Source organism: Eulemur rufifrons, chromosome 4, assembly GCF_041146395.1.
Source record: "Eulemur rufifrons isolate Redbay chromosome 4, OSU_ERuf_1, whole genome shotgun sequence".
Lineage (NCBI taxonomy): Eukaryota > Metazoa > Chordata > Mammalia > Primates > Lemuridae > Eulemur > Eulemur rufifrons.
The window spans coordinates 63,813,201-63,839,198 of NC_090986.1; the positions used below are offsets into that span (position 1 = coordinate 63,813,201).

Sequence of the window (25,998 nt, forward strand, 5' to 3'; positions counted from 1 at the left end):
ACAGGATCTTGTTCTGTTGTCCAGGCTGGAATGCAATGGCAAGATCATAGCTCACTGCAGTCTCAAACCCCAGACTCCAGGGCTCAAGCTATCCTCCTGCTTCAGCCTCCCCAGTAGCTAGGATTACAGGTGCATGACACCTCGCTGGGCCATTTGTGTGTATGTGTGTGTGTGTGTGCGCGTGCATGAGTGTGGAGACAGACTCTTGCTATGTTGCCCAGGCTGGTCAGGAACTCCTGGCCTCAAGCAGTCCTCCTGCCTTGGCCTCCCATGGTGCTGGGATTACAGAGTTGAGCCACTGTGTACTGGTGGTATATGATTCGGATACCCAACCAGGCAAAAATTGAGGGTCACTTGTAACAATACTTCCATTCTTATTTACTTATTTGGATGAGATTTCTCAGCCTTCCAGATTTTTTTTAAAGAAAAAAATGGAAGGAAATCAGTGTTGAACCTTGTCTATTCTAGCAAGAAGTTAGCATTCGTCAGTGGACACAGGTAGTAATGAGGCATGGGGAGCCCATCCAGGTCTTTAAGAGATGAATTTCCAATAGAATTTTACTTGTCTATATTTAATAAGTATCAAAAATCCTTAAGATTCTATGATCAGGAAATATAAATTAATTCCCATTTATGTACTTCTTTGAGAGCAGTATGATAGGGTGATCAGTAAGACTTTGAAGCGTGAAAAAGATAACCTTGGGATAAAATTATATCAGAAAAGGATGGAGATAGCATTCCAAGGAGAAAAAGTAATGATGTAAACTTTCTGGTTCTTAAGAGTTTTGTGCTGTTTTCTTTTTGATGGACGATGGAGGGTATGATACCACGGTGATACTTAGATTCCACTGGATGTGTTTTACTCGTGTCAGTATTTACAACTGCAGAAAATTACATCCTTTTCAACTAAACAGATGATGAAACGTTTTAGACTGCAGCCTGATTGCAAATAGCGACTGAGGCATGGTCGGGTGGGAGGCGTGTGTGTGCCGACCGCTGGGCCTGGGCCGCAGCCTGTTTCGTTAGAGGACCCGGCGGGAGGCCGCCCGCTGTGGCTAAAAGCAGGATGAGCTTCCAGTCTCACGTCTACCTCTTGGCAATATTTGAGACTCTGCACAAGAAACGCTCTTCCTCTCCGTTTTCGGAGGCTACTACCTTGCAGGGTTGCTGTAAAGCACAGAGATGATGTACCCGAAGCACGTGGTGCGCGGTAAACAAGACGGGGAGCGGTATTGTTGAGTGTTACGCAAAGGCGTTCCGACCGAAGGCAGCGGGCGGTGGGGACTCCGTCGGGTCGCCAAGCTCCCGGGCCTCCGACCGCTCTTCGAGGTGGACGGTGTGGACAGGTCCTCCAGCCACTCGGGCCCCGCCCGCGCTTCCCCGCGCGGCTCCGCCCCGGCCGCGGTAGGCGCTGCGCCCCGAGAACCGGATCCAGCCCGGACGCCTGGCTTGCCCCGCAGAGCAGGTATGCTGCAGGTGGGCCGCCTTCGCCCTGGTCCCGCGCCGACCCAGGGCTCCGGGAGCGGCGGGGGAAGGGGTTGGAATCCCGCCGGGGCGGACGTGGGCGGCAGAGGAGCGGCCTGGCGACCCGGGCGGCGTCGGTCTCCATGGCAACGATCAGCACGCGGAGCTCGGGGGCTGGAGACAGCTCTGCCACCCACCCGCCGGCCGCCGCCGAGGGGTGGCCGTAGGGGGGAAGGATTTTTCCCAGACCTGGGGGCTTCCACCTCCTGGTACCACCTGGGCGGGAGGATCGCGGGCCCTCAGTTCCCGGGCCGGTCGCCTAGAGCCTAGATTCTGCGTCCGCCTCCCACAGAACCGGGACCTCGGGTGTCCACGGCCTCTCCTGGCTGCGGAGCTGGTTCCCAGCCCCATGCAACCCATTTGTACCCACTTGCTACTCTGACATGAAACTATTTGAAAACAACCTGCCTGCTCACCCAATTTTTAAAAACCTGTGTTATGCTGCAACTGTAGCATAAAGGGGACATATAGGAAAGCAATTTATAAATAAAGCCTGTGTTTCGGTCTGTAAGAGCTTGGCACCACCACCCTCGAAGAAGTAGTGAAGAAGCCAGGTGCCCGCGCCTGGGCAGAGTCCCCTGAACGTGGCGGCAGCAAATGCAGATTGTTAGGTCTGCGGTCCCAGGAGCAGCGTGGCCAGGGGAGGGCGTGATTTTCCCAAATGGTGAACAACTCTTGGTAAAGTTCCAAACACAACAAAGTGCATCAACCCTTGATTTACACGTAGTTGCATTTGTAGAAACATCCAGTGTTAATTAAAACTGTGCAAAAAATATTTTGTATTTAGATGTTAAATGGAGTTTGGTTCTATCGCCAGATAGTTATAAACGGATTTTTGCATGCACACGAATGTATGGAAAGACTTTCAAGGTTGCAGGGCCGCGGAAAAATCCTTCATTGTGCGCGACTGTCACTCGCATTGCAGAATCTTAGCATCTCAGGCCCCAACCACCTCTAAATGCCATCTGGATCTCGGGAGAACAGAACCCCACCGCCACATATTTCCAAAATGCCCCCTAGGGGGCAGTGCCTCCTCACTGAGAAAGGCTGGACTGTGAAACCACAGAAGCCTGAGGACATTCCTGCTTCTTACAGAGGAGCCAAGCACTGGAAATACACCTTTCATTCTCAGACCAAACTTACAAAACAGGCACTGTTATTTCCATTTCAGCAATTAGGAAAGTGAGATTTTGCGAAGTTAAGTGGCTTGCCCAAGATCACAAGACTACAGTGTATCAAAGCTGGGAGTCCACCAAGAAGCTCTGTCTCACTTTGGCTGCTACCTGTGGACACAAGGGGTTATTTGTCTCTGTCTTGGCAAGGCTGGAAAGTTTAGCAAAGCGGGTTCTTTTACACTCATCATCAATTTTCTGACCTTGTTAGTCATTATGAGAAGTGTGTGGTACGTTTCCATTACTTTAATTGCAGGAACCTCCGTGCACTGGAGACCATGGATAAATATGATGTGATAAAGGCCATTGGGGAAGGGGCCTTTGGAAAAGCATATTTGGCTAAAGAGAAATCTGATAGCAAGCTCTGTGTCATAAAAGAGATCAATTTTGCAAAGGTAAAGTTAAGAAATTAAAATTCTTGTTACTTTTCAGTGGGATATTCAGCTGACTTTTAATCCAATACGAAAAGGAGACTTTTTTTCCCCCAGGGTCTTTGTCTGCCAGTCTCCAAGCATCAAAATCCTACTTGTTCAAGGCTGAGCTCCGCCATACCTGCCAGTATCTTCCCACTCTAAATCTTTCCTTCTCTGTAAACTCACGTGGCTTTTATTGGTACCTCTGTTTTGATACTGACTGCTTTGTACTTTGCTGTGCTCTGGCTTTATTTTGTGCCTTCTCCCCCTTACAAAGCTGTATGTTCTTTGTAGGCAGAACCCATGTCTGATTCGTGCTGGTGGTCCACACGGCACCTGATCACGGTTGGTGCCAGTAGGTAGTCAATGAGTTCTTATTGGATAAATGAGTCAATGGGTAGATACTTCCAGGCCCTATTCCTCTATTGTTAAGCTGGTACATACTTAGAAATTATAAAACCATTTTAATTCTAAGTAAAGAGAAACTATTTGGGAGGTGAATCTTCTATAAAAATATATATTGATTCATTTCATAGCATTTCTCCTATTCTATAAAAAAATTGACTATATTTTTCTAATACAGCACTGATTTTTTCCATCATTTTTCTCATGAACTACTCTTATCTCCATGCTATAAATAAGTAGAGTGTTATATTAGACCTTATTATTCTTGCTCTCCCATATCTTTTTATGTTATCAAATTTGCCTAGTAACATCTGTGTCACAGCATTAGCATTTATTACTTCTTTCTTCCTTTCTGCTCTAATGTGGTTTTTTATTACTTCTTAGCTGGAGAAATTTACATTTCTTTTCATCTCTCCAATCCCTCTCTACTCAGTAAATGCTACACACCAGAACTTAAATTGCTTATTTTCTTACAAGTACCAAAAAACTAGTATTTTCTCTCATCAACCTATCATTATCAAGCATGTTCTTTCATTTCTTGCCTCAGAAAAAATGTTGTATCTTTTCTTGATTATAAAAATTAGAATGTTCATTGTAGAAATTGTGAAACAAGCCAAAGGGAAAAATAAGACCATTTAGAGAAAAATAAGAATAACTTATAACTTCTCTCTTAATCACTATTAACATTTTGTGAATTTCTCTCTATTTTTAGTGCATAAATATACTTTATAAATTATTAGAATGATTGATGTCATGATCAATATACTCTTTTGTAACATCCTTTTACACTTAGCAACATATTGTGAATATTTCCTCATGTCATTCAATGTCTTTATGTAATAAAATCTTCTCATATAGTAATATTAAATGTTCACAATAATAATAATGATAATGGTTACCACTTACAGGGTGCCTATTATATGTTACATCACCCTAGGTGTTTTATTTTATTTATTTATTGAAACAGGGTTTCACTCTGTCACCCAGGCTGAAGTGCAATGGTGTGATCACAGCTCACTGCAGCCTCAAACTCCTGGGCTCAAGCGATCCTCCTGCCTCAGCCTCTTGAGTAGCTGGGACTACAGACATGCACCACCATGCCCAGCTAACTATTTTTTGCGGGGGGAGGGGCAGGGCTAGAGGGTGGTTCTTGCTATGTGGCCCAGACTGGTCTCAAATTCCTGGCTTTAAGCTATCCTCCCGCCTTGGCCTCCCAAAGTGCTGGGATTACAGGCATGAGCCACCACACCTGGCCAGTGTTTCATATATACCAACTCAATTTAATCTTCACAACTACCCTAATAGGTAGATCTCACTACTCTCCTTATAAAGCCAAGGATCCAAGAGGGTAGGTTGGTATTCAGCTCACAGATGTTTAGTAACCGGCAGATCCATCTAACTCTCTGCTCTTTCCACTATAACACGTTGCCTCCCTTGCTTTTTAATGACTGCATAGTATGACTGTATATAGGTTAAAAATACTGTAATTTAGCCAGGTGCAGTGCTGCATGCCTGTAGTCCTAGCTACTCAGGAGGCAGAGGTGGGAGGATTCTTTGAGCCCAGGAGTTGGAATCAAGCCTGGGCAACATAGCAAAACCCATATCTTAAAATAAAAAAAGCCACTGTAATTTATTTAACTCTTCTTCTATATTCAGATAGTTATGTTGTTTTATTTGGGGACCATGATTAAATATTTAATATGTAAAGTATGACTCATTTTTATTAAACAAAACTATGTATGTATGTTTACCTATATATGCGTGAAATAAGAGTCTAACAATTAACAGCAGGTATCGCTGGAGAATACCCCACATGGGACAGGTGGGGAAGAAAAGGGGACGTTTCACTTTTACCTTATTCACTTCTATCTGACTTAAAATATTTTTTAAAATCACAAGTGTGCATTGTTAGAGTAACTTAAAAACTAGCAATAAAACACTGTAATGAAGAGTTTTTGTATGATAACTCTTAGACATACTTTTTCTTATTTTCCTTGGATAAATTTCTAGAAGAATTAGTCAAAAATAGGAACATTTTGAAGTTTCATGTTATGTACTGTACAATTGCCTTCCCAGAAAGATTTTACCAATTTGTATCTTTTACCAGAAAAATATGAGTGTCCGTTTTGCTACATCCTGGCCAATAGTGTCTAGTAGTAACATTCTTTTTGTCTTTGTCAATTTCACAGATGAACCATAATAGCAAATTTTGTTTTAGTTTTCATTCCTTTGATTACTGGGTGAGGTTGAATATCTTTTTTATCAGCTTTTTTTATTTCTTTTATTTTTTTTTTGTGAGTTGTATATTTACGTACTTTGCCATTTTTCTATTGGAGTGTTTGCCTTTTTTTCTCATTAATTTGTCATAAGACTATGTATTATATATACAAAAATATCATGTATGTTGTCAATTTTTTTTTTTTTTTTGAGCCAGGGTCTTTCTCTTGCCCAGGCTAGAGTGCAGTGGCATCATCATAGCTTATTGCAGCCTCAAACTCCTGGTCTCAAGTGATCCTTCTGCCTCAGCCTCCTGAGTAGCTGGGACTACAGATGCACGCCACTGCACCCAAATAATTTTTCTATTTTCTGTAGAGACTGGGTCTTGATCCTGCTTAGGCTGGTCTTGAACTCCTGGCCTCAAGTGCTTCTCCCACCTCAGCCTCCCAGAGTGCTAGGATTACAGGCGTGAGCCACTGAGCCTGGCCTGTTGCCAATATTTTTCCTAACTTATTGTTGTCTTTTTGTTTATAATATTCTTTTGAAAAAATAGTAGTTAACATTTTTTAAGTTTCTAAATCTATCAATCTGGTTGAAGTAATTCAGTTATTTTTGTTTTGAAACTCATAGGTACTGACTCGTATGCAGTTTAAATTGGGGTGGAAACACTGAAGCTTAGACAGGGTAAATAACTTACTGAAGGATTATCCTTCACCTGGGGTGTAGTGAAGCTGGAATTGAGAATGTTCATTTAAGAAAAATTCTTAGGTCTAAATGAGAATGGGGTATTTGGGAACTCACATACCACGTGTGGGCCAGTGTGGAAGAACATTAATGAGTGGAGGCCAGAAAGGCATGGCAGCCAGGGGCGGGACGTCAGTATAGAAATGACACATCGGTAAAGTGTTGAGGATGAGGAAGGAAAGGTAGAAATGAGGTGTGGCCAGAGGTATTGGCTGCAAAACACTTGAAAAGTATTGTCTATAGATGACAGATAGAATAATAAGACAACACAGCAAATCTAAAATGAAGTCACAAGAGGCAATTTTTATTTGACGATGAAAAATGTACTAATCTTAATACAGACTCTTACTGGTCTGATTTATGTGGTATATGGTACATTTTCTTTTTTTAGATTTTATTTGTTTCTTCTCGGCGGTGATTGCTGCTGGGACGTTGCATTTTTATAAAGAATTCCTTTGCCACTGAAAGATAGATATTACAATAACTTTCCTCCAGATGTCTAGATAATGAATATAATACCACCAAGGCAACTTTCAATACAGCAAATTTCACCAGGAATATTTATTTTCTTGATTGATTGTTGACAATTGATTAGACAAAGGGTACTCTGCTAATTCTAGAAATGTCGTTTCCTGCCATTGAGTAATCAGTTTTAGAACTGACACTAAAAGCCAGTGAAATCCTGGAGAATTTTAGATGGAAGTGAAGAAAGCATGTTCTTAAAAGCAAGTTGCTTTTACAGACTACTCTGTCTCTTGCTGTCATTTAGATGCCCATCCAAGAGAAAGAAGCTTCGAAGAAAGAAGTCATTCTTCTGGCAAAGATGAAACATCCCAACATTGTAACCTTCTTCAGTTCCTTTCAAGGTTTGATTTTCCAATATTCTTAAAGGATTTTAATCAAGTATAGGGATGCTGGATTACATAAAAGATATGTTCCCGAGAGCTGTGTATAAATTATTTTTTATAAATGGATCATTTCCCCATTTACTTAAATTGCAATCTGTGACATGGTCATTGTTTCCTCTCTAGTGAGTTTTTGTAAACAGCTTTCGTAGGTTTTCTTAAGTTTCTCCACCTCTTCTTAATTCCCACTCCCCAAATGGTTAATGATTGAAGTATTAGCTTTGCTGCAGTTGCAACCCCCAAATTTCAATGGCCTACAATAAATAATACTATTCCTCACTCACATTACATGCTGGCTGTGATGCACCTGGGTCTTAAGTCTGGGGTCCAGGCTGAAGGAGCAGCCCAGGTGTGGAGCAAGCTGTTGTTGTTCTTGTGAGCAAGAGGAAAGAGGAAGACAAAGTCCTACCGCGCCATCACTCTCAAGCCCAGCTAGGATGTAGCGTGTGTGTGTGTGTGTGTGTGTGTGTGTTTGTGTGTGTACTCTTCCTGCACGAGGCCCTGCAACAGGTGAGGCTGTGTAATCCTCTTACGGAGAGGCAGCAAACAGCCACACAGCACAGCCAAGCAAACTGCTGAAACAGAGCGGGGAGATTTTAAGGAAGGAATTCCCTTCCTCTGCACACCTGAATACAATATCCCTATCACTCCATCCCAAAGCTTAAAAAATACAGAAAGAAAGAAATAACAAATGAAGGAGCATTGGTCAGAGACCATTCATTCCCTTAACAGATACTTACTGAGTGCTCACTGTATGCCGGGCAATGTTCTAGGTGTCAGAAACCTAGCAGTGAACAAAACAGATAAAAATCCCTGTCCTCATGAAGTTTATGTTCTAATGGGAGGAGACAGGTGATAAATAAATATACACTTCGTCAGGTGTTCATTAAACTGTGACAGGGCTGTATGTGCTGACAGTTGACCAGGGGACACGCCCCAGCCCAGCCCCCAGCACTGGACTACTTTAATTCAAGAGTGTTAAATAGCTCCTGGAGCATGAGTGCTAACCTAGGTATCTTCAAGCATCATCAGGTGGGTAAAAATTTGTACGCAAATAAATACAACTACTATTTCTTGAGTTTTTACACTGCAGGACACTGTTCCTTACTGGTTAAGACTACTGCATTCAGATTAGTTCTCTGCGTGTGCCTTTCTTTAACTCCTGCGTATTTGAAAGAGCTCTTGGGACTCTTCTGAGGTCTTCGTGGGAGCAGAGCAGTGCACACGGTCAGGGATTGAGTTGTACAGAACGACTTTTAAGGACAGCCCTGCATTCCTGTCGACTGATTCCTAGCAATGCCGTAAGATGATCTTTCTTTTTTTTTTTTTTTTTTTTGAGACAGAGTCTCACTCTGTTGCCCAGGCTAGAGTGAATGCCATGGTGTCAGCCTAGCTCACAGCAACCTCAAACTCCTGAGCTCAAGGGATCCTCCTGTCTCAGCCTCCCGAGTAGCTGGGACTACAGGCATGTGCCACCATGCCCAGCTAATTTTTTCTATGTATATTTTTAGCTGTCCATATAATTTCTTTCTATTTTTAGTAGAGATGGGGTCTCGCTCTTGCTCAGGCTGGTCTCGAACTCCTGAGCTCAAGGGATCCTCCTGTCTCAGCCTCCCGAGTAGCTGGGACTACAGGCATGTGCCACCATGCCCAGCTAATTTTTTCTATGTATATTTTTAGCTGTCCATATAATTTCTTTCTATTTTTAGTAGAGATGGGGTCTCGCTCTTGCTCAGGCTGGTCTCGAACTCCTGAGCTCAAACGATCCGCCCACCTCGGCCTCCCAGAGTGCTAGGATTACAGGCGTGAGCCACCGCGCCCGGCCAAGATGATCTTTCTTTCCCTGCTGTTTTGATTTATTATTGTGACTCTCTCTGTCTAGCTAAGTGCTGCTCATCCTCAGGCCTTCCCTGAACGCATAATTCAAATCATAGCTCCCTTTGCTGATCTTCCACAGCACTCTTATACTTATGTGTGTGTGGCTATTTGTGTACATAATTATGAATTTGTTTAATATTTGTTTCCCTTTAGACAGTAGATTTAATGAATTTCAGGACTTCATCTTTTTTGCTCACCACTTGCATCTAGCACACAGTAGCTGCTCAATGCATATTTGCTGAATGAGAGAATGGACTGGACCCTTTTCCTAGACTGGGGTATATGTTTATACCATGCAAGATTGATTTTTGAAGATAGCTTACACTGGATACTGTTACAGAACTAAGTCACTTTTACAATATAAACGACCTCTGCTGAGTTTGTTTATGTTGTAAGTTTAAATTTTCTTATGACCTTTTTTTTAAAGTAGAGCACCCCTGTGTTTAGGAAAAACCAGAGCTATTGTGATGCCTTTGAGTGTGCTTGGCAGATTGTTGGGACTTGAACCACCAAGCTTTTCCCAAAGCCTCAGAGGGCCTTGACGCACCTGCCTGTGAGAGAGTGTAGACAAAGGCTTTGTTTGCCCTCAAACAGCTTACCTCCACGAACAACATTAGAACCGCGGCCGTAATGTTTGTCTACGGAAAATATGACGTTTTTATTCGTTTGAAGCAACATGAAAATAAGAAGAATGTAGTGATATTTTCCTAAGGCTAAATTAATTCCACTTAAATTCTGTCAGTAAATATTCAGTAAGTGTCTATTATGTGCTAGGCATGTCTTAGAGATATATCAGCGAACAAAATGGTCAAAAATTCTCACACTGTTGTGTTCGTTTTCTATTGCTGCATAACAGATGACCACAAATTTAGTGTATAAAACAACACCTATTTGTTCTCTCTTCATTTCTGTAGATCAGAAGCCTGGGCTTGGCTTAGCTGGAGTCTCTGTTCAGGGTCTCACATAGTGGCAATCAAGGTGTCAGCTTGGGACTGCTGTCTCATCTGCGGCTCATGATCCTCTTCCAAGTTTGCTTAGGTTGTTGGCAGAATTAATTTACCTGCAATTGTAGGACTTAGGTCCCCACTTATTTGCTGGCTGTGAACTACTTCTGCAGATGAACCTCTGTTCTCTTCCCTATGCCCCCTTGAATAGAGTTGGGAATCTCTCCCTTGCTCTGGCCCTGACCTCTAGCCCCAGATTTAAATGGCTCATGTGATTAAGTCTGAACCACCTGGATAATCTTTTTTATTAACTCAAAGTCAGCTGATTAGTAACTTTAATGATATCAGCAAAACTCCTTTGTTATATAACCTAGCCACAGGAGGAAGGATATCCATTATATTTATAAGTCCTGCCCTCTCTCAAGGGGAGAGAGTTATGCAAGGTTTGTCCACCAGGGCCATCTTAGAATTCTGTCTATTACAACTATGAAGCTTATATTCTTGCACTGTGGGAGTGGTGAGAGACGGATGATAAATATAAACATAATTACTAAGTACATTATAGAGTGTGTTAAAGATGATAAATGCCGTCAGAAAATAGAATGGGGTGAGGATGCAGTTTTAAATAGGGTGGTTAGGATGGACCTTATCATGAAGGTGACCCTGGAGCCAAGACTTGGAGGAGATGGGGAGAGAGTCCTGAAGATGCCTAGGAATGAACCTTCTGGGCTAAGGGAACAAACACTGTAAGGGGATGAGGCAAGAGCAGGCCTGATGTGTTCAGGGCCCAGCCAGGAGGCTATTGGGAGAGGCAGTTAGCCATGGATCCCAAGCATCTCAGTACATTTTTGCTGGATGTGCCAATAATGCAAGGCGCTGACCACTGTCTACCTGGGCTATTTCTCTGGACTGTGTTTGCAGTGAGAAACTTTGAAAGATGAGGTGACATCTCCCCTAAGACAGAGAGTGGGCTTGTTTACTGCTCACTATAAAAGTGACAGCTTCCCAAAGCTCAGTGTTCCCCTCCTATAATGCAGCCCACTCCATGGGCAAGTGTTCATCTAGGCACAACTGTGTGGCCTCTGTGGGATTTGGGGGACACAGGGAACCAGTGCTAACATGAAGTCCTGGCTACTGCTTTGGCCAAAAGTAATAATGTGCTTTGTCTCTGACCAGGAGTCTCATGTCTTCTGCCAGCATCCATGAAGTAGATAGAATCAAGCTAGTAGATAGGGTAGAATCCCGGATCCTCCACAGAACCCTGATTGAATTCAACAAGGGTAGAGTACAATCAGCAAGGGGAAATAGTAGGAAATATTTTTTATTCTTTATTCTGATACTTTCTAGATTTTTGGTAATAAAATGCCTTTGTTTTAAGAAATGATGATAATAATGGATAGAATCTCATTTCATCAAATCTAAGATGTCATTGATTATAAGATGCACCATTATATGCTAATTAGAAAGAAAAAGTGCTATCAATTAGACTATGACACAATGCCTTCTTAACACTTATGACTTTTATTTTATATGTATTGAAAGAGCTCTTTCAGACTTAAGCATGGAGTTTTATATTACTCTTGTGCATACATAAAAAGGAAAATATAAGGAAATAAAATTGGTTAAGGTATTTTAAAAATTATGCAAGCAATGAAAATGTAAAAGACGGTTGGGCCTATAGCAATTCATTAGAAGATGCCAATGTGTGTAAGATATAATTTTGATTTTTTAAAAGTGCATTTTAGAATGAATTAATTATAGTAAATGTTTAATAAATATTGTAACTTAGCAAATGAAAAGGTTGTAACCTTAATGTTAGTGTCCCTCAATTGTTTTGAAAGGTAAATGATCAACGAACTTTATGGGTCCAGAAACCACTGCCCTATAGTGTACCTTGCATGTCCTCTTTGGGATATCCTTTTTCTTTTTTTCTCAATTTTCAAATATTATACATCCTTTAAGAGCAAACACAGATCCCTAAACCTTAAGTGATCTCTCCCACCTCTGCTCTGGGCACTGCTAAACTCTCCCTGTCCTTATCGTACACTCATGTGGCATTTACAATATGCTGTATTGTTATGTCAGCATATATTCTGTATTTCCCTCAATGAGACTGAAAATTCCTTGAGAACAAAAATTGTTTCTTATAACTTTTCTCACTTCCTACAGTTCTTACTTTTTAAACAGATGGAAAATTTGAAAGCATAAATGATTTTCCAGACAGTTTTAACCTAATAAATATGAAATTAACAGTGGCTAGTGGGTTAAAAAAAAAAGTGCTTATTTTAGAGCCAGGTAATGCTCATTGACCCGAATAGTTTCTGTGAGATGGCTAAGCCATGATTAATCCATTTATGGATTTAGTCCATTTCTTTCACCAAATGCCAGTGTAAGGTTGGGTGAGTTGGAATTGGTGGAAAGGAAGTGAAATGGAACCCTTTCTCCTGACGTTCCTTCCCCTGACTCTTCCGTGGCTTTGAAATTGCCATTCCTTCATTGCCATGGCAACCCCTTCAATGACTGAGCTATAAGAAACATCAGTTTTTCTAAAAGTAATACATTTCTGGAAATAACTGATCTCTAGACATTAGGGTATACCAGGAAGCATCTTCTCAATACCCTTTCTGGATCTCCACTCTGGCTTTCACACACTTTCTCTTTGTTCTCACCCGAGGCTGGGTGACTCCCCGGCTAGACTTTGCTAGACTTTCCTTAAAGGCAGGAAGGATGGCTTCTTCCCTTTTTATTTCTAACACGACATTCCTTGTTTATTGCATGTCCTCAATAAAAGTTTGTCGATGACTGAGTGGATCCGTTCCTTAAAGAAGGGAGGTGGAAAAATGGAAGTGTTTTGTGCAAGAAGCCTGGTTTGTGAATAAGAAGAAACCAAGAGCAGATGCTGCCTGGTTCCTAGTATCTACTTTAAAGTTGTTTTACACTACTTGAAAGAAAAAGGTAGCAAAAAACACATATTTGGCAAGAGATTCTGGCATTTATTGGGTACTCAGTAACTATAGGGGAAAATACTGGAAAGATTAACAACTGCTTATAAGCCTGATTTTGGTGTGTATGTTTTTTGTTCCTTAGGTATTTTTATGAGTCCACTCAACAAACCTTTATTTAGCCCCTTTCATGTGCCAGCTAGGTACAAAAGAATAAAGTGTACACAAGCAAGTTCGTTGAAGCCGTTTTTTTCTAATAAGATCCCAGCTGGTAGTTGGTTGGCTAGGGAACAAAGTTGGTTAAAGCAGGAAATCATACATCTCATTCTGTTCCAGCTGCTATAACAAAATGTCATAAACTGGGTGGTTTATAAAAACAGAAATTTATTTCTCACAGTTTCTGGAGGCTGGAAAGTCCAAGATCAAAGTGTAGGTAGGTTTGGTATCTGGTGAGGATCCACTTTCTGTTTCATAGATGGTTCTTCTCATTGTGTCCTCTCATGGTAGAAGGGGAGAGGGGTCATTTGTAAGGACACTAATCCCATTATGTGGGTTGGACCCTTATACGCTAGTCACCTCCCAAAAGCCCAGCCTCCTAATACTATCACCTTGGGGGTTAGGATTTCAACATATGAATTTTGGGGAGACACAAACATTTAGACCATAGCAATCATACAAACATATTTTATATAAAAATACAATCATTTACCAAACTTTCAATGCAAAACCAAAGTCTTGTCTTTGATTATGAGTCTACTAACTGTAGTTCTGAATATTCTTTTTTATGTAAACTATACCCCTTGTTTAGAATTTCCAATTTCCTTTCCTTAATGCAGAATGAGAATTTATGGATAATCTGTGTCCGCGATCCTTTTAGAGGTTTTCCAGTTATATTTCACTTGTCCCATCCAATATGTGGGTCAATGTTTGTTTGTTTTTTAAAGCTACTCACTGTTACTGGTCCTCCAAAACATTCGATGTAGTTTTTGTAGAAATAATCACCTCTTTCATTTTCCATTTATATTTCATCAGTTTATGTAATAATGACAAGAGTAAATGGCATAAACAGATTTGGGAACAAGCACAATGATGTTGGTAAGAATCAGTTTAATTGGCGGGAGCAGAGGTCCTTGGACATACGAGAGAGCCTGGTAGCCGCTGGTGTCTGCCTTGAGGGACAGCAGTAATGGCGAGTGTCCAGTACCCTAGTGCGTGGTTAGGCAGAGGTCAGTCAGTACTCAATGGCATGGCTGAATAATATTATAGAAATTTCCTAAGAGAAAATTTCTATATTATTATGTCCATTTTACAGATGAGCTAATGAGGCACAGAGGAATTAAAGTCACTTGCCTGGAGTCACAGAGCTAAGAAATATAAGTGGTAAAGTGGAATTAGAACCCAGTCCATCTCGATTCTACAGCCAGAATTTTTACCTATTATATACTACATTTTTCTGTTATATTCTCCACCTTCTAGAACTTGAAATGACTGATAAATATCTGAAACCCTTCCAGCACCAAATGATCCCTTTTCTTACAGAGAACAGCAGGCTGTTTATTGTAATGGAATATTGTGATGGAGGGGATCTCATGAAAAGGATCAATAGACAACGGGGAGTGTTATTTAGTGAAGATCAGGTAAAACCTCTTCTAATTCACGTTCTAATTTATATGTGTGTGGGGGGGAATTAAATTTATAATAGCTTAAGTAGACCATGTTTATATGAAGCATGACTTTTGGTGGAGAAATTCAAACCATAAAATAGTGGATCACTATTCTTGGTAGATTTTAATCCTGAACAAGTTTGCAATTGAGCTTAAACTGAATCTGTTTTTGAGAGTGAAATTTTCTGGAGAAAAGAGTATCTCTTTGGACAATCTCATGTCAGATGCCTCTGAGATAAATCTTCATGGCTAAAAAAAAAAAAATTCTGAATGTGGATTTCCTTAGCCATTTAAAATGTGACATATTTATAGCTTCACTCTTCTTTCTTTTACCATTTGATACTCTGTTTTGAAATGGTTATCCCACTTTGCCAGGGAGGATAGAAGATCTTAGCCATGCCCGTTTAGTTTCATTGGTTATTAAGAGGGGGAGAGAAAAGGTAAAGAGTAATGGCCTCAGTTCCCATTTTCTCTTTGCACAAACATTTTTCTTCTATACTCCAAAGCCTCCTTTGGAACCCTCTTGGGAGTTGTGCTCATGAAGGACACAGGTATGTGTGTGTGGAGAGGAATCCGAATTAGGATCCGTGTGATTGATGGGGAAGGCCATTGCCTCGAACAGCACACGGGAATGGCCCATCTTTCTTTTGGCCATTTGTTTCTTTGTTTCACTTTTGCGTGTAGGAGCCTCATGCCCATATAATTTCCTCCCACAGTTGAATATTTTGAATATATGAATGATTAAAGAATCAATATCTCCAGCCTCTGTGAGATTAATCAAGCATTCTTCTCATGCTCATTTACATTATGTATTAAATTCCATATTCATAGAAGCCCTCTTTTCTTCTCATCTAGGTATTATTTTGCCACATTTTATAAAAATCCTTTTCATGACAATTTCAAATTACATTTCTCTTTGTTGGGAATGAATTAAAATTACAACTGAATAGTAATGTCTGGAATATAGCTTTTATTCCTGTTATTTTCCTCTTCCTGTATTATTTGGGAGACAAAGAACCAGTGAAATATTAGAATAGTTTAAATAAATCCCCGTAGGCATAGAACACATTTTCATAAAGAGGCTCATGGCCAACAGAGATAAAATAAAATCATGACTGAGAAATAAAATTCAGCTTTAAAAGTAAAATATTTGTTGGTTTTATATTAGATAGATAGATATTTCATTACAATTGCTAATAACCTCACAGATTCTCCATGTCTTCCTCTTTCTCTCCCTGAGATCCAATGTTCCCAGGCAGGTCAGAAAACAGAGCTGCCTGGCCACTATCCCTGAGGCAGTCAGCAACCCAGTGTTAAATAAGGAATCAAGAAAATCACTGACCTAACCTCTGTCTTTCCCTTGCTTCTACTTGTCTTTTGCTGCATGTAGAATTCCCTTTGATACCAGCGATGTTTGGATTGTGTTTCCATTTTTCTGTCTGTACAATGAAAATAATAATATGATAAGGTGAATCTATTAGCTTTATTCCTATAAATACACATACACACTGTATAATTTCTCTCTTTTTGCATGTTATCATGAAGACATTTCAATGACTACCAGACTTTTCCATAATTTTGTTTCCTATTCCCTCTGCAGATCCTGAGTTGGTTTGTACAGATCTCTCTAGGACTAAAACATATTCACGACAGGAAGATATTACACAGGGACATAAAAGCTCAGGTAACAGCTCAGAGAGGAGACCAAGACAGAAATCATCTTTTCTTTCCTTGAAGTATCTCAAACAATATAACATTTTCTCCATTTATAGAACATTTTTCTTAGCAAGAATGGAATTGTTGCAAAGCTTGGGGACTTTGGTATAGCAAGAGTCCTGAATAAGTAAGTACTTTTAAAAAATAATTTCTCTTTCTATTCAGAACAGCCACTATATGATATTTTAGGTATCATGAATTAAGGAGATAGTAAAAGCTTGGTTGCCCAAATAATTTTAGGTAACTTTATATAAATGTATGAAATCATTCAGATGGTACTTTGACATTAAAATTCCCAAGATAAATTGTGACATAATAGAATGATGTTGGTAATGTTGTGTAGTGTGATCTTATTACTCTGTTAACCAATGTACAATGTTTACTTTCTTCTAATATGTGCATGCATCATATTTTGTGTTATCCATTTTTATACTTTTTTCTTACATGTCCATGTCTTTAGCCTTTTCTTGCTCCAATAATAAATCATGCTATTTTATTATTTAACGTATCTTACTAGTTCCATGGAACTTGCTCGAACTTGTGTTGGAACACCTTACTACCTGTCCCCAGAGATCTGTCAGAATAAGCCCTACAACAATAAAACGTGAGTTGCTATCAGTTTGAAAGTGTCAGTAAAATCTGACGGATGATACTGAATTACAATTCCAGAAACTAAAATTCTAATTCCTTCTTTCTTTCTTGTGGTACTTTTGTAATTTCATTTTCTTCACGTGTGAAATGGGGATCCCAGGGACTGTCTCTGACCAGTGTTTCCTGAAGCTTTTGAATTTATTTAGAAAGAGAGCCCTTTCTCTTCATTCAGAGATATAAATGATATAAGAAAATAACATCGAAAATCACAGTCACTGTGCTATCTGTGCATTTTATTTTCATACCTTTTAAGCACTGTTTCTTCTATTGCAGGAAAGTGTTGTAGAGTATCAGGTAGAAGGCAATGTGATCTGGTGACCAAGCACTGGTTAGGAGCAAGGAATCCTAGTCTGGGCTTAGTCACTAACTTCACCAAGTCAGTTGACCTCTGTGGGCTTCAGTTCCCCAACCTGTAACAATGAGAGTATTGGCAAGGAAATCTTTAAGGTGTCTTCCAGCTTAAAAATGCAACTAGTTTTTATGTATGTGACATCAGAGTCTAGTTCTCAGCAGTAATGTTAATATACACAGCAACAAAAGGTGAAGAGGAGGTAGTTTTTACCTCCATGTAAGAAGGAAAAAACTTCATTTTTCAAAGCTGTCTGCAATTGAAGAAGTTGGCCTCGATAAGAGTGAGTTTCCTTTGAGAGTTGATTGTCCATTTGTTTAGGAAAGTCCAAGGGATATTTGGCTGTTGGACTTTAGAAAAGATAACTGGAAGGCAAAGCCCATGTGATAGAGATTTACAGATAGAATAGTAAGAATTTTTCTGCATAATAAAATAACAGATTTTTTTGGAGCCATCCCCTGGCACCAAAGAGTTTGGCCTCAAGTTGTGCAGTCATATAGGCAGGGTGTGAGGGCGTGCTGATGGCAGGCAGGCTGTTCAAAGCAGAGCTTGGTACTGCCAACAGGCAGCCCTAGGTCAGCAGCTTGTTTTGCATTCTTGTACTGCTTTTTAAGAATTTGAGTCAACATTTAAATATGGAAAGACTTTAGAACATGCAGATGTGGTGCTCCTGAAAATTGGAAGATCTTAGCAATAATCAGCTGGGTAGCCCCGGGCCCTTTAAACCAGCAGATCATTTCCTGGTTCACACAGTCCGCACCAGGCAGAGGTGGGGTCAGGTCTGCAAATGGCCCCGCTGGCCCCCAGGTGGCTTCATCACTGGCCTGAGTCCTGGGCTTGTGAATTCATTACACTGGCCACAGAGGGCAATCTGGAAACAGAAGAGAAGTTGGGGTCCTGTGGAAGACTGAGTAAAGAAAGACAAACTTCTGTGTGGGCAGTGAGTTTCTAGAAACTCTGGAAAGCAGTTCAAATTTGTTTCCTATCAATTCTGGAATCACCTTCTATTATACTCAAACCTTCAGTATAAGCCTCTCTCTCACACACACAGAGGAATTGTTGCAACGTAGTGGAGCCATTTACCTCACTTTAATGAATCATCCTAATTTTGGCACTTTGGTCTGTTAGATTTAATTGTGTTTTTGTTCTATAAAATAACTCCTTATTAAACCAATCACATATAAATATTTACTACATACCAAGTCTGTAAAGAGCAAAGCTTGAGTCATATATTTTAAGTACATTTTTCAAATGTTTATTGAGAACCAAATGCTGTGTTCATCATGTAATATAACTTTGATTCTGTCAAGAGCCTTGGGTAGAATATACCTTTTAAAATCAACCAAATATTATCTTTTGAGTCAAAACAAATCCATATTTGAGTCCTGCTTCCCTGCTCCAAACTGTTCAAAATTTCCTCATATACACATTTTCTTTCATCATGAAACTGACATAAATATTGAGCCATCAGATTGTGGCAAAGCTTGTATACTTTTTGTCTACTAGCATTCTGACAAAATACTCATGGTTTTTATTTTTCCTCTTGTTTTAGTTAAGAGTAAGAATTGATAATATATTTAAAAGCATTTGTAAAAACTAATCAATATATATAAAATTGTTAAGCTACACAAATTTAAGGTGCTGTAAAGATAAAGCTTTTATTAAGAATTATGGGCTGGGCATGGAGGCTCAGGCCTGTAATCCCAGCACTTTGGGAGGCCGGGGCGGGAGGATCACTTGAGCCCCGGAGTTCAAGGGTACAGTGAGCTATGATTGAGCCACTGCACTCCAACCTGGGTGACAGAGCGTCTCTAAAAAAAATAAAATAAAATAAGAATTATGGATATATTCTTGGCATATAAAACTCTTATCTTCCCTAGGGATATTTGGTCTCTTGGCTGCGTCTTATATGAGCTCTGCACACTCAAGCATCCTGTAAGTATGTTAATCATCAGATTAATCTTGAATTATTGAAATCACATAAATGAAATTACTTCTGGGAGAACAAGGTTAATGTTTGCTTTTATTAGATTGTTAAAAATTATATGGATAAGCTACTAAAAAGAATGATAGATCTGTATGTCCTGACTTGGAAAGAAGTTCGAGCAATATTTTAAAGTAAAAAGTCCAAGTTGGAGAATAGTATGTGTAGCATATTTCCACTAAAGATAAATTGTGTGTGAATATGTACCTTTAGCAAAGGAAAAGGTGCATGGGGCAAAGTCTGTAGGAAACCAGGCACAAGCTTCTAAGAGTCTTCTCCCAGTGGTCACGCAGGATGTGCTAATTCCTCCAGCAACAAGTTTTGACAACACCGAAGTGTTACCTACGAGGGAAGCTCATTAGGTACCCACTGCACAGGGTTTTCATTGGGCACTGGTCACGTGGGAACCCTCTGTCTGGCATATACCAAATTCCCGGACTCACAGAAAGAAAGGAAGTAGTCAGCATGAACCATATTGTTTGCATAAATAGTTTAGACAGAGAGCCATTCTTAACTTAGGGAATAATGGGAATTCTCCAGATAGCTAAGTTCTCAGATACCAGCCAATGGGCCAACATTGTAAGCAGACCTTTCTAAGGATAGCCTGCTATGTCAACTCTTTTCTACAGAGCTGTCAACATTACTATTATTATTAATTATTGTTGAAGTCACACAGCTAGTGGTCTGACCAAAACCTGTACCTTTATTGCCACACCATGCTATTGAATATTATTATTATGTATAAATAACTGATGGTTTCATACAATAGGAGATTTTCTGGTTTATGAAGGTTTTTGAGGAAATGAAAAAATGTTTATGTAAATTTAATAAAAATAAGACATAAAATTTCATATTAGTATGACTTCAACTTTGTTAAATAAACATTACTTTTAAAAAGATCAGAGGCTGGGCACAGTGTCTCACGCCTGTAATCCTAGCACTTTGGGAGGCTTAGGCAGGAGGATCGCTTGAGGTCAGGAGTTTGAGACCAGACTGAGCAAGAGCAAGACTCCGTCTCCACAAAAAATAGAAAAATTTAGCCAGGCTTGGTGGCATGTGCCTGTAGTCCCAGCTACTTGGGTGGCTAAGGCAGGAGGATCGCTTGAGCCCAGGAATTTGAGGTTGCAGCAAGCTGTGATGATGCCATTGCACTCTAGCCAGGGTGACAGAGCGAGACTCTGTCTCAGAATAAATAAATAAATAAATAAATATAAAAAAGATTGGAAGGAAATATACCTCTGAGTGGTAAAATTATATGTATTTTTCCTGACTTTATAACTTCCTATACCTTCCAGGTTTTTTTTTTTTTTTTTTGAGACAGAGTCTCACTCTGTTGCCCAGGCTAGAGTGAGTGCCGTGGCATCAGCCTAGCTCACTGCAACCTCAAACTCCTGGACTCAAGCAATCCTCCTGTCTCAGCCTCCTGAGTAGCTGGGACTACAGGCATGTGCCACCATGCCTGGCTAATTTTTTCTATATTTATTTTTAGTTGTCCATATAATTTCTTTCTATTTTTAGTAGAGACAGGGTCTTGCTCTTGCTCAGGCTGGTCTCAAAGTCCTGAGCTCAAACGATCCTCCCGCCTTGGACTCCCAGAGTGTTAGGATTATAGACGTGAACCACCGCGCTTGGCCCCTTCTAGTTTTTTATAATGAGTAAATATTATTTTGATCATAAGGAAAAAATTAAAACAAAAAAACTTGTTTAAATAACATGGCATCTCACTAAGTAACTGTTTGTAATATCTACTCATGAAAGATGAGTTGATGAAAACAAGTTAGGGTGGGCCATAGTGTATAACTGCAGCTTAAAAACATTGTTTTGTTTCTTGGCATATTTATTATAGTACTAGTATTTAACTTTTCTCTGATTTAGTGTCATTACTCCTTGTCCTTTCAGTTTGAGGGTAACAACTTACACCAGCTGGTTCTGAAGATTTGTCAAGCACATTTTGCCCCAATATCTCCCAGGTTTTCTCGTGACCTACAGTCCTTGATGTCTCAACTCTTTAAAGTATCTCCTCGAGATCGACCATCTATTAATTCCATTTTGAAAAGGCCCTTTTTAGAGAATCTTATTGCCAAATACTTGGCTCCTGAGGTGAGTTTGAGGTGACTGGATTTTGACAGAGATTTTGGTGCGTAGGTCCTTGACTTGTGTGTTCGATTTTAGGTCATTCGGAAAGAATTCAATCACACGCTTATACATAGGGCAAGAGCGTCAGCGTCTCGACCTGCTGGGAAGGTGGTCCAGGGTAAGAGTGACTTATGCATTTATTACAAGTGTCCCACACAGCAAGTTATCATATACGGCTGGCAACGTTAGCTGGGAAATTCCACCAAATATATCGAACATAGACATTTAAAAATATATATCAGCAAAGCCGTGTGTGGTGGCTGATGCCTGTAATCATAGCACTTTGGGAGGATCTCTTGAGGCCAGGAGTTTGCAACCAGCCTGAGCACGAGCGAGACCCTGTCTCTATTAAAAAAAAAAAAAAAAGAAAGAAAAAAGAAAGAAATTAGCCCAGTGTAGTGACGCCTGCTACTGGGAAGTCTTAGGCAGGAGAATCACTTGAGCCCAGGAGTTTGAGGTTGCTATGAGCTATGATGACACCACCACACACAAAAAAGAAAAAAGTAAGAAAGAAAGAAAAAAGGGATCATCTGAAGTGATGAAGTGCCCTGTGGTGGGGTAGAGAAAATTACTAATTCCACTGATGCTGTGAAAGAGCCCCAAGATTTAGCCTTAACCAAATATCTGGACTGACAGGTTCAGGAGGAACAGAAAATCCCTCCAAGGAATCTGCAATAGGGACATGTTATCCACTATGATAGAGAAGGTAAGCTTCAGGAATGTTATAAAGGGAAAATGAATGAACCTCTTTGCCATTTGGTTTGACTGGCGTTGTTATTTACCAGTCTAGACTGAGAATGTTTAGAAAGTAGGGAAGTAGAGGATGAGAGAAAGTGTATTGTCCACACTTCTAATATAGAAAAGATAGGGAAACGAGAATAAATTTTGATGGAGACAAAGACAAACATATTAGAAGACCTACTCATACATCTTAAACAACAATGCACATGAATGGCATGGCCTGCTAACTCAAGCTTTGATGACTTCATTTCATGACTTTGACTATTATTCCATGCATATTGTTTCTGTAAATGTCAATGTTAATTCCTAATTTTTAAAAAAGTAATGTTATGTGTTACTAAAAACATATAAATGAACTCTGGAAAAGAATGGTTTTCTCCATTGAAAGAAAATGCATAGTGGTTTTTCATCAGTACTTTTCTCACTGTGTACGTAAAACATCTCTGGCTAAAGTAAACTTACTTTATGAAATGTAGCTTGTGTTTATATTCTTACAAGTATCAATATTAAATGTGTAGAAATTTTTAGAAATTGAAGTTGTTTTATTTTGGTTAAATAAGAGTCTAAAATACAGAAAGTGAGATTCCAGGAAAAGTGCCCATCAAGATCAAGGATATCAGTGCCAATTAAAAGGAAGGACATATCACACAGAAGTGAATGGAGACCACCAGCTGGAGCCCAGAAGCCCATATCTGTAAGTCATCCTAAACTCTCTCTCTGGTCCCTTAGCTATGGTGTATTCTGACAGACCTATCTGCACATGTTCATGAGGTACAAGCTCATTAATTTGAAGTCCACTAGTTTTGTAGTTATAATAAAATCATTCTGTAATGAGCATTAAAGTGGTACTTCATTGGGCAACTTCTAGTTTTTATATTTTATAAAGCAATACTATATTTTCTTATCAGGATATATTCATTTTCATTTTCTTTTTATAATTAAAATTCTTCCAATTTCTTTGAATAGATAAGGTTTTTCTGTATAGGACAAGTAATGTAGCAACAGAAAACACTTTGCATTTCATACACTTAATTCTAACATGTTATATATACAATTAAGAGGTTTTTATTATATAATAATTGATCTTTTCATAGGGATTCCTTATGCTTAGCTATTTGAATCCACTTCGGCAGTGCTGAATCTTTTAGCTCATGCTAGTGAGCTAGTGAAATGCTTCTGGTATATAAATGATAAATGGCTATTGTCTTTTAATTGAAGAATTGTACTTTTAGAGAAGACTTATGATATATTTAGGGGACCATTTGGAAGTATATTTACTAAGTGTTTACTTAACATAGAAGCATTTTAGAAATTGTGTTGCTGTGTAAACAGATTTTTTAAAAAAAACTATTGGTTAAATTATTGCTCTTCATTTAATAAAAAGTAGTTTATTAAAGAAATAAGAAAAATATGCCATGATTCAGAATGCTGTGTATCAGACCTGTAGAAGAAAAAAAAATCCAAAAGTTTTGAGTATGGAATAAATTAGGAGAACTGTTGAACAAGTTGACATTTTTTCTAATCCTTTGAAAAGCTTCTGCTGATGGAGTGAAATAAGTGGGTTTCCATGGGAACCACCTCTGATGTTCCCATTACTGCTTGGGATTTTAGAGAAAATTTTAAAGAAACTGTTTATTTCCTTCCAATATTTTTTTCTATTTCTAACCATTTTTCAACAAGTAATTACTAGTACCTTCTTCTGGGTTACATGCAGGTGAAATTAACAAAACAAAACAAAACAAAAACTACTTCTTGCTTTAAAGGATTCTAAAAATAAACATATAACTTATGCTTAAACTAATAAACCAAATTTTATACAGTTACATTAATATTGAAATAGAACTATATGAAAGTGTGATTTTTGTAGGTTAATGATTTGACCAATATATGGTCCAATCTAACGTATGTACAATCCATATAGCATTAAAAAGAACAAAGAATGTAGTGTGTTACCTCTTTACAGTGAGAACATTTCAGTTTTAATGATTTTTTAGTTATTCATATTCCCAACTACCAGTTCCTAGGTCTTTCCAGTGGTTTGATCTTTTCTCTTTTATTATCAGCTGTGAAGTAGGCAGAGTTGTCACATTTAATGTTAAATTGACCCTACTTCGCTCTTTAGTAACAGGGTCTTGACTGCCTTTCATATCTTAATTTGATCTGATTCCTGTCTTCTAGCTCAACTGCAAGATTCCTATCTCTACTCAGCTCTAAGATAAACTTTTGTTTCCAGTTCGCCTCCTCTCATTCTGTTCTGGTTGGAGGAATGGTGAGGAGCAGCTTGGGGTGGTAACATGCCTGTCACAGCTGTTGTATCACCTTGTGTTTCTCGGGAAGAATGACTCAGCATCTTCTTTCCTTCAAATCATGACGCCATTTTGCATTTAGTCAATGTTGCAAATCCCCAAATTTGTGAGTTGGACAATAACATTTATTCTCCCATAAAGTACAGTAAGGTATAAACAAGTTTATAAGAAATAGAAAACAATAGTTTATAGTTTCAGACCTTGGGTTGGTGAGGCATACTCACTAGCTAAGTATTTTTCACACCCTAGCCGTGAAGTATGCATGATTCATATCCACACTTAGCAAAATTACAAACTATATACTACAGTACTTAGACTTCTAAGGCCTTTTTCAACTCTAGGATTTAGGACTTCTAAGATTATTTTACTCTGAAGACAAGTGCAGAGCAAAAACAACAAAAATATGCCTTCAATATCTTGTCTTAGCTATGGTGGCTATCAAATTGTCAATGATTATAGATTTGTGTTACTTTAAAAAAAAGTATTCTCTCTTCTTTCCCTCAGATAAAAATGATAGAAAGGCCCCAACTTGCTGCCGCATGTGAACATTATGATTATTATTATGCTCGACTTGACCTGTTGAGGAAGAGAACCCATGGACCAAGTTATCACTCTGTTCCCCAGAAAGATACTGGAATGGAGGAAAATTATAATCGAGAAGAAAGGCTTGACCCATCCCCAGGTCAATGGTAATACTGTAGTCTACCTTAAGCCTTGGTTCTCTGAGAATATCTTTATATATCAATATTTTTTATTATGAAGTCCTTCCAAATTGTTCTAAAATAAATAATCCAGGGAGAACTTTCCAAATCTTCATTTTAAATCCTTAATCCACAATTCTCTCCACCCTTTTTCATCTCAAGTCTGATGTAGCTTATCTTCTTATTCATGAAGCCATTTAACTATAGGCACAGATTCATACTCTTGAATTTTTAATATTTTTCTTCCTCCTAGTAAATTCCTCTATCTGAGAGATGATAAAGATAGTTGTATATGTTCCATTTTTCAAAGAGGTTATTAATGTGAATCAATAATTGAATGATTGAAATCAAATGATCATTTGAGACATTTTGAAAATTGAAATATATTTCATTTAGCATTTATGTTCTAGAGATTTTCAAAATATAGATATGTTATAAAGAAAATAATATACTGCAATTTAATATTCTTAAGGCAAATTTTCAAAAAGTTTACTCCATAAACTTCGTAACAGATTTCTGTAGATCTACAATATTTTCAATTTTTTTTTTTTTTTTCACACTGATGTCAGCATTTCTGTGTCCAGGATCATTGACTCCTGGCACAGG

General features: G+C 39.0%; 1 protein-coding gene across 1 annotated transcript in view; it reads left to right on the forward strand.

Annotated features, from left to right (window-relative positions):
- The first annotated feature begins 2,974 nt into the window (after positions 1–2,974).
- NEK5 (NIMA related kinase 5) overlaps positions 2,975–25,998 on the forward strand; it is a 51,244-nt gene continuing 28,220 nt past the window's right edge. Inside the window, exons 1-11 of the mRNA XM_069467251.1 lie at positions 2,975–3,091; positions 7,245–7,341; positions 14,684–14,781; positions 16,409–16,492; positions 16,581–16,651; positions 17,042–17,128; positions 19,405–19,459; positions 21,408–21,608; positions 21,681–21,762; positions 22,946–23,079; positions 25,196–25,380. Coding sequence (XP_069323352.1) covers positions 2,975–3,091; positions 7,245–7,341; positions 14,684–14,781; positions 16,409–16,492; positions 16,581–16,651; positions 17,042–17,128; positions 19,405–19,459; positions 21,408–21,608; positions 21,681–21,762; positions 22,946–23,079; positions 25,196–25,380 — 1,211 coding nt within the window. The remainder of the gene's footprint in view (positions 3,092–7,244; positions 7,342–14,683; positions 14,782–16,408; positions 16,493–16,580; positions 16,652–17,041; positions 17,129–19,404; positions 19,460–21,407; positions 21,609–21,680; positions 21,763–22,945; positions 23,080–25,195; positions 25,381–25,998) is intronic.